General features: G+C 38.6%; 1 protein-coding gene across 7 annotated transcripts in view; it reads right to left on the bottom strand.

Moving 5' to 3' along the window:
- fmnl3 (formin-like 3) overlaps positions 1 to 9557 on the bottom strand; it is a 46150-nt gene extending 36593 nt beyond the window's left edge. For all 7 annotated transcript variants that reach the window (XR_014199570.1, XM_082144620.1, XM_082144618.1 and 4 more), the window contains exon 1: positions 8780 to 9557. Coding sequence is in view for 6 of the 7 variants with exons in the window: in XM_082144620.1 (XP_082000746.1) it covers positions 8780 to 8893 (114 nt within the window). In the remaining variant the exon portion in view is untranslated. The remainder of the gene's footprint in view (positions 1 to 8779) is intronic.

Below are 9557 nucleotides of genomic sequence, written 5' to 3' on the forward strand. Positions count from 1 at the left end.
AAACGAGGATTAATATCAGCGTGGCGTTTTCGAGATGCCAAGTTTAATTCGTCAAATAAACGGACTTGTGCGAGTAGTAATTCAGCACTTGCGGGTAGTTCGGTAGAATGAAATGTCCTTATTCCTTTATATCCACGGGACTCGCGTGTGGCGCTGATATCTGTCTCTCATTAGCAATCGCGTCCCGCTTCATACCACAGTCTTGTTAAAAACATCAATGTATTCACTCATCCATAAACATTATTAGATCCTTCGGCATGACGACAAGTTCCATAATTCCGCTTATGCGTCATCAACCTACACCTTTGTTATTTTAAGAGGTTAGCGACCCCTAGCGGCGAAAAAACAAAACATATTGTAGCTTTAAACTAAAGTTTCGTCTACCCCCTAACACAATCACTTTTCGGGTTTCTGTTGTTGTTGCAGTCTCCGAATATTTTTTTGTTGTTTCTGTCTCTTTAGTTCTGTTTTCTACTGTGAAAAAAATGGTTCAAAACAAATTCAATGCGCATGTGGGACCTGCGTGTACAAAGTACATGCTGTTACAAATATCACGCTGCATGCATACTATTCTGGTGACGAAATTTGCGTCACGCGCACTGAACGCGGACTCTTGCATAAGCATAAAAACCAAAGTATAGTTTGGGCTTAAAGTTGAATATAATAAATCAAATATAATAAATCAAAATAAAATAAACAAAATAAAACATTTAATTTAAATTCATAATAATAAATAATAATTTGAAGTAGATAAAATATATAATAAAAATACGTAAAATAATAATAATAATAGGCTAAGGCTACAATAAAATATTCAAATAAAAAATATAATAAAATTAATAATAATAATATTTTAAAATAAAAATATATAATACAATTAAAAATAAATTAAAATGATAATAACAATATGTAGTAATATATAATTATTATTATTATTATTAAAAATATATATAATTATTAATCATGAAAACCTTTCTGTAATGACCATTTCACCAGGTTTCACTGCAGATTGTGTTGCCTTTGTTTATCTGCCCCAGGACACACCACTATTATCAGCTGTGAAAAGAGAATGAACTTGCTCATTGAAAGTAAAACTAGCAGTTCAGAACTGTTAGAGAACCCTGAAAAAGCACAGCATACGAAATTTCCTTCTCAAATTTCTCAACAACACAGCGAGCGTTAACTGGTGAACACAGACGTTGTAATGTTGATGAGGCCATTAACGCCTCGATGGTCTACAGCTGTGGTGTGCCTCCTGCAAACTAGTGAACTATGCTCTTCTCCACCAACAGATTCCCTGGGGCTTTTAGCAACTCCTCATGTCTGCCACAAATCATAAGTCAGGTCAAAGACACAGAAACACATTTCCCTTTAAAAACAGAAAAGTTCAGAAGCTCCGTAAGACAACTTGGCCATTCTTATCTAAAAATGGTGAGAAAAATGTACACTTTTACTGTAAGCATGCTATGTGAAAGTGTCTTCTTAAGCCACATATAAGAACTATTCTTTTCAGTGATGTGGTTAATAATAAATATTTCCTTTGATTTCAGGAACTGCTGAAGATCATGATGAGGATTCCAGATGTGACGTCGCAATTCTCTTTTTACTTGACAGGATCTGCGGTACATTAATTATTCAGACTCTCTTTAATGGTGTCATGATCAAACACATCTCAGTTATTAAATAGGGGCAGAATTAATTCTAACCATGTGAATCAGATCTGGAGTTAAGAAGAAGGAACTTATAGTGCTTATAGTGATAAACATTCGGCAAATATAATTTATAGTGAATCAGAGCCTCTGGCTGACTTAAAAAGAGGATGTCCTGTTTGCGTCTTCGGTCGGCCACACAGGAGATGGAGAGGAACAGGGTCATAACGGATATACACAGAGAGTACAACAGGAATGGGATAACAGGAGACAGCTTCACTTTGACATCGAAACATGCACGACTGCACACACTCTTGTACACATACAGTATGTTAGCATATATTTTGTCAACTGACCATATATATATATATTCATTCTATATGTATATATATTCATATATATATATATATTTAGGCTATATCTAAATTTTCTAATTAATCTAATTTTAGTGAGGTTTATGCTTACAACAAGAAGAAAGTATCACACAAACACATACATGCACACATATAGATGGACATGCACACATATAGATGGACAGACAGACAGACAGACAGACAGACAGACAGATAGACAGATAGACAGATAGATAGATAGATAGATAGATAGATAGATAGATAGATAGATAGATAGATAGATAGATAGATAGAGTATTATATTACAAATATTTTATATTAAAACATTGTTGGTGTTTTTTGCATTAATCATCTAAAAGAAAGCAGCATCTATATACTGTGTTACATTATTTAACACACAGCAGTTGGAGATCTATCCATGAAAACACCATCGAGGCTCAAAATGCTGCCAGCATGGAAAAGTGGAACTTGCTGTGCAGAATCCTGAAGAAAATCTGTAGCTGAGGAGAGCACCAGACCCATGTCATAATGATGTGGTGACTGGTGAGTAAATTCACCCTGAGATAATAATAATGCTGAGTTCTATAGTGCAGAGTCGCCACCCACTCAGTCCTGCCAACCTTAAAATACACGGAACAACGGATGTACTCTTTTCTGAACGTGAGTCTGAGAAAAGGAGTCAAAAAAGAGGAAGCATAGGTTTCCTTATCACGAGTTCTGTGATACTGACAAAAACGAAACAACATTTATTTAAAGACATGTGCAGAAATAATGTATCTGTAAGTAAGAACTCTTGCAGCAGTTCCTGCGAGCTCTAGAGTAAAAGAAACGAGCACAAAGGGCTCAGGGGGGAGAGGCCCTTTCTCTAAAACAACACACACTCACAGAGCCTCCATTGTGCAGGAGAGGAAACCACTGCTCAGAGTGGACCCTCAACACAGCTGCAAGAGAACAACCTGACACACACACCTATGGCCAAATATAAACCATCCACAAGTAAATTTGCATATATTGTTCGATATATTGTACATGGCAGCTACACTACAAAAAATTACATCTTTAAATTGGTGTTTATGACTTGAGTAAAAAATCAACAACAAAAAAATCTTTGAAACAAGATAAATTTACTTGACAGGCAACAAACACTGCATAAGAAATTTAGACTATATAGTTGATTTAATTGAATTTTTCTTACCATGTAAGCAATCTTTTTTTCTTGTTTAAGCAAAAAGTTTGTTCGATTTATGCTTAACAGGAAAGAAAATATATATATATTCATTATACTTTTAATGAATACCATATAAACATTGATCAGCAAACATAAACAAAAGCTGAACCATAGTTGCTTGACGCGCGAGAACAAACCTCATTGGTTCTTGCTGAAGCTCAAATGTCCTGCGTAACACAAGAATGAACCTCATTGGTTCTCGCACGTCAAGCAAACATGCTTGAGCTTCCATTTACCACAACTGATGAGTGCATTGATGAATGTTCATATAAATGAAAGCTTAAATTAAATCTGTTAATCATAAAGCGATGGTGTCTCTTTTCAATTCAATTCATGTGGTTTAGTTTTACGATCTATTTATGAACTTTTTGAAGTATCAAATTGGTAGTTGCGTAGACTGTCAATGGAGGGACAGAAAGCTCTCAGATTTCATTAAAAATATCTTCATTTGTGTTTCGAAGATGAACGAAAGTCTTACGGGTTTAGAACAACATTTGAGGGAGTAAATGATGACAGAATTTTCATTTTTGGGTGAACTAACCCTTTAAAGTGCCCCTATTATGCTTTTTCTGATATTACTTTGCATGTAGCTGTTTGTGAATGTAAAAGGTCTGCAATGTTTCGAAAATCTAAGTGCAGTCAGTAATTCCAGTCTTATTTCCTGCATGAATCTACATAGGTTTGTAATAAATTTGCATAATGCCAGTCTATATGGTCTTTATTGGCTGCCCACAAACAACTTCTACTTTGGCCCGACCTCAAACACTGTAGTTGTAGACAGTTTCCTGAGCTGCAAAAGCTAATCCACTTTGTATGCATTTCCAAAGGATGAGGCTCGAACTCAGGCTCGAACTAATACAGTAAAACCGACACCATCGTTACTGATCGTAAAACTGCAATTGCTATGGAAGCTTCCAGAGCTGAAATTCAGAGGTATTGTGCGTTTCATTTCTGACACGTGTGGTAGACCAATCACAACCAACTGAGTCATCTGACCAATCAGAGCAGAGTAGGCTCAGAGATGTTTAGAGAGCCTGAATCCTTGATTGAACCGTTTCATTCACTGAGAGAAAAGAGTTGATGCTGCAATGTACTGGCCTTGGATGCATGTAAACTTATTGCAGCAGACCTCCAAAACAAAATTAGGAACATTTAAAAAAGCATAAAAGGGGCACAACACAAAAACCTGTCAGACTTAATGCATACGTGTGTTATCGTGTAGGACAAGGATGCCCACAGAGAGGAGCCTCAGACATCCCAGCGCTGACATTGCGACGGGGCCATACGAGAGACAGATGTACACTCCCACAGCATGAGTCTGCGGCATAACAAACAAACAATGGCCGATTCCTCCCCACCTGCAGGCTCTTTAGAAGCGCTCCACTCGGCCCGAAAGCAGGCTGACCGGACACACAGAGCGGATAACCGAAACACAGGCCAAACTAATGAAAATGATTTAGGTTTAATGTCCCATAAACAGGAGCCACAGCTTGACTCCATTAGTTCTACTTGAGTGACATCTATCAAATACTGTGACATGACGGACAGCACAGTGTCAAGGGTCACACTGACAAGCAATGGGGCTGGAAGGGTCACTGTTGCTTCTTCCTGTGTGGTAAAGCTTGCACTTAAACACTCGCACAACTAAAGCTCTTTGAATTACGAAAAGTAGAAGTTTACTACAATAACCAAGATGGCAAATCTCTCTGCTTGTACTTCATAGTAGACAAACAAGACAATAAACCCAGTAGGACTTTGAAATAGCCCCACAGTATGGCATTCTGCTAAAAGTGTTGGTAAAGTCATTACAACGGTGCATAGTGGCAGACGGCCAGTTCAAAGGGAATTTTCCTTCTCTAAAGTTCTCCCGTGGCTTTAACCGAGAGCAGACCGCAGGAATCCGCCGCAGTGCAGTCGAGCGGGAGCACTTTGAAAGAGGATATCACACACACATCTCCCACTCCATGGCTGCACCTCAGGAAAAAAATTACACCTCCTGTCTCTTTAACAAAACAGAGGCCCATATGGAGAAGTTTAGCCAGGAAGCCAGACCCCAACTTCAGTTTCAGACAGAGAGTGAGGTGTAAGAGTGTTCCATTACCATAGAATATTCCATATGGATTTAGGGTTCCACCTACATTGTTAAAGCTGCAAGGTTAAAATGAACACAAATCCATTATTGGGCAGTCTCTTTTGAGCTGTCAGTTCAGATTTTGGGGGGAAATATCAGGTTTACATTGATCCTCTTGCATGTTTACATCACACGTCAGTAAATGAAAACAAAAATCAACCTCACACGTAACTTGCAATTTTACCTTTCAGCCACAGTTTAGATAAAAAGTTCTGTAGTAAATAGCAACAAATAGCCAAAGAACAATACAAAAAAACCTAATTAAGGATAAAGAATGAGTTACACCTGATAAATTCACATTAAAGTGCCCCTATTATGCTTTTTCTGATATTAGGCTACCTTTTTAATGTAGCTGCCTGTGAATGTAAAAGGTCTGCAAAGTTTTGAAAATCAAAGTGCACAATAAATGGAGTTATTGTCTCCCAAAAGAAGGAACCGATTCTGAACTGCCTGAAACAAGTCGTCAGTAATAAGTTGTATTTTTCATGCACGAATCTATGTTGGTTTGTAACAAATTCACACAATGCCAGCCTATATGGTCTTCATTGGTTGCCTGTGATATTATTTCTGTCATGTAATGTATTTCTGAATGGAAAAAGTATGATGAATTTTGATCAAAATTGGACGAGACTTTATTTTATAGATTGCGAATTGATTGGATTGCGAAAAGCTCCCAGAATGAAGTCAGGTGGTTAGAGGAGAAGTGTTGAAAATAAGAGGGAATGGTGATATCAGGCAAAAAAGGTGGAGCCTACATTTTGATGAAGATTATAAAGACAAACATCTATTTGAAATAATGTGTGCTGATGAATCATGCACAATAAGACCAGGATCGGATTAAGAGAGATAACAGTCTTTATGTTAACTTTAACACACCTAGGCTACTTCGTAAGCTTGCAAAACAAACAAACAAAGAAAACTCTTCTTAAAGGGATAAATCATCCAAAAAAAGAAAGAACATTTTCATTTTTAGGTATACTATCCTTTTAAGTCATTATGAAATCTGATATGTTCATATGTAACAGGTCCTACTCGACCCCCTCCAAGTGGGATTCGAACCTGCGTCTCCAGCATGGGAGGCGCCCCAATCAGGATTCGAACCTGCGTCTCTGGCATGGAAGGTGCTCCGAGGAGGATTCGAACCTGCGTCTCCAGCATGGGAGGCGGGTGAGCTAACAAGGATGCTAAAGACTCTTGAGGCTAGGGGAGTGATGTTTTCTCTCACAGCTCTTACTAGCTTGCCTCCGTTACACATATTTAGTCAAGATGTTGCTAATTTAAATAAAGAAAACCATAATCTTCTGACTGAAGCTTGAAGGCTGCTTGACCAAAGCAAACCAATGCAATAGTCTAGATTGAGAACATCAAGAAAGCCAGTAGCCAGCACACTAAACTCTCTAGGCACTGCTGGAGAAACTAGCCTCAGCCAGCTCCACAATGCAATTTCCTTTCGCAAACGAGGGAAAAATGTCAGGCAGCTGTTTCCAGCCGCAGAGAGCTGAGATGAAGCAGAGTCTGAATCAGCCAGACAAAGGAAAAAGAGCAAAACGATGTATACGGCACATGCGCTCGGTTAGGCCTGAACCAAGCGTTTTATTAGCGGGGTGCATGAAGTCGTCTGATGTAACCCAGGGATCTCATTCACTGATCCATCTCCACACACAGCCCGCCCTGCTGTGTGCTAAGCTCCTGTTAAAGCCATCACTGCACGGATATTACTGTGCTGGCACAGCCTACACCTATGACATCATTATGCGCTGTCCGTCTGAGAGCGTGTGTCTGAGAGGAAAGATGGTACGAGCAGATACAACCTCACACTGAGCTAAATGTGCATCACAAACAGTTGCACATAGGAAATCAAAGGCGGAAGTGAGAGAAGGAGGGTTACGTCACTGACTGTACCGGTAGTTGTATGCTGTCAGGAAAGTTATAAATGCACAATAAAAGAGAGGTTGTGGCTGTCAGAATCACATTTTTCCTATTTGTTTCTTTTGAATGTATAATGCATATAAACATGCACATGTGACTACTATGTAAGAATGTGGTTTTGTTCAGACTGAATCGATGACGGAAGAAACACTCTCAACCTGTGTGAGTCTAATCAGTATCATAGCGTGAAGCCGAAGGCCTGTTTTCCTGAGTGGAGCGCTCTCTATGAGACACACACTTTGATGTTCCTTTATCTTTCGAGTGGGACTGACAGAGCCCAGCACATGCTGCCATTCGATAACAGCACTGAAACAAATGTGACTCAAAATGTTATGCTTTCCCACAGAGTTAAAGCAGTGAGAGGAAATCTGGCCGAACTTAAAGACTGCCGACAAGGCTCTAAAACTGACCTCGGATCCACCCTGGGATGGTCAGTCTTTCCATCATCAGTCCAGTATGGAGAGAATGAGGTCACTTTGTTGCTAAACAACAACTCTTTGATCAATTAAAAAATCTATCTATCTATCTATCTATCTATGATTGACTGACTGACTTTTTGCCCTCAGAGAACCAAGAATGAAAAGTAAGGAAGTCAATATAATTTTTTTTTTTAACGCAAACAAAGATAAACAGTTTAACAACAAAGTCTAAATAAAAAACTACAAAGAATCTACATGACGACAGATTAGGGGTGGGCGATGTTTACAAATGCAATGATGTTGATTCAGTTACTGTATTACATAAACACGCTTGATTGCCTCATAATGTCAGATTCATAATGACAGATGAGCGTGTAAGTGTGTGTTCAACACAGATCTGCTCAAAACGAACAGCAGGCGCTGGATAGAGAGAGAGAGAGAAGGAGGAGGCGGATCTTTCACCATCTCTCGCTCGTAGGAGTTTTGGGGGAATTCAGAAAATGCTGCGCTCTGTGAGGAGATGAATTACAAACATCCCTCACAAAATTATCCTCTTTGCCTGTATGTCATTTTACCAAAGAAAACTTTTGGGATGTAAAGTGACTTTTGCGTCTGTGTCCTTCACCCTCATGCGAAATATCACATCATTTGTCAGCGCTCGTGATGAAGCTTCAGAGACAAAAGGACTGAGGAGAAGCGTGCGAGTAACAAAATGGGGGTGGCAGTGAAACATTTGAGAAAGTCATAAAGCTGCTGACATACGGAACATATCAAAGAAATGTCAACACGTCTCTTTAGCTCGTCTAAGCGTTGTGATTAGCACTGTAAAGTTTGAGATGCCAAGCAATATCAATAGGAACACTGGATGAAAACAATAATAGTTACTTTAAATGAAGGAAAGGCGAACATTGTGATTTAATGTAAATACACGGTGTAAATTATTTTAAGATAAAGTGAAAATAAACTTAATATAAATATTTTAAATGCCTAAGAAAAAGTTTGAAATATATATTTTAAACGTAAAAACACACTACACTCTATATTTATACACGTAACTGTTGCATACTCACCAAAACTATGGCAAATCTTTCTTCCAGCTCTGTTGGGTCAGGCATTGGAACTTTCAAGGGCATGATATGATGCTTCATCTCAGACTGCCCGTCCACGCTCTCAATATTCCCCATATTTACTTTTATAAAGTGATACAGGATTCAGATGCTCTGTGTCTAATTCAGTCTTTGCCTCCCGGCGTCCTTTATAAATCCAATATACATCCAATACGTGCGATCACATTCCACTTTTGTTTTGTTAAAAAACTAAAAAGAAAAAAGTGATCCTTTTCAGAACCGATTCCTAATTTGCCCTAATATTAAATAATGATGAGATCATGTAAATCATGTAAGTGAATAAAAATCCCAAAAGTATTACTTTGCTGTCCTCTTAAAAAGTATTGTATTGTAGATGTCTGGACAATCCATGTCAAGCAGTCAGTCCTCTTAATTCTTCTTTATTCTGTTGTCTCTCTTCTCTTGTCTATGCTGTAGAGTTTTTGTTTATTTTGTGAGATCCCGATTAGTGCTCATCTGTGAACTCTCTGCGTCCACAATGAAAGCTTTCGACATGCGAGATGCGAGTGATCCCACCCTCTAACTACAAGTATACAAACTGCACACATCGCTAGCGTAGATGAATGGCTGGGGTTTTCCGTTCTCTCTGTCGCCACCTGCCCACGGAAACTGGAACTAAAGCATTTCTAATTGGGAATCCCAGTAGCCTCCGCTGTGGCATTTTAATGACTTCATTCTGGACTATTTGGCGGTAGCGAAGCCTTCAATTTTTTTTGTTTTC

Source organism: Leuciscus leuciscus (genome assembly GCF_965113295.1).
Source record: "Leuciscus leuciscus genome assembly, chromosome: 18".
Taxonomy (NCBI): Eukaryota; Metazoa; Chordata; class Actinopteri; order Cypriniformes; family Leuciscidae; genus Leuciscus; species Leuciscus leuciscus.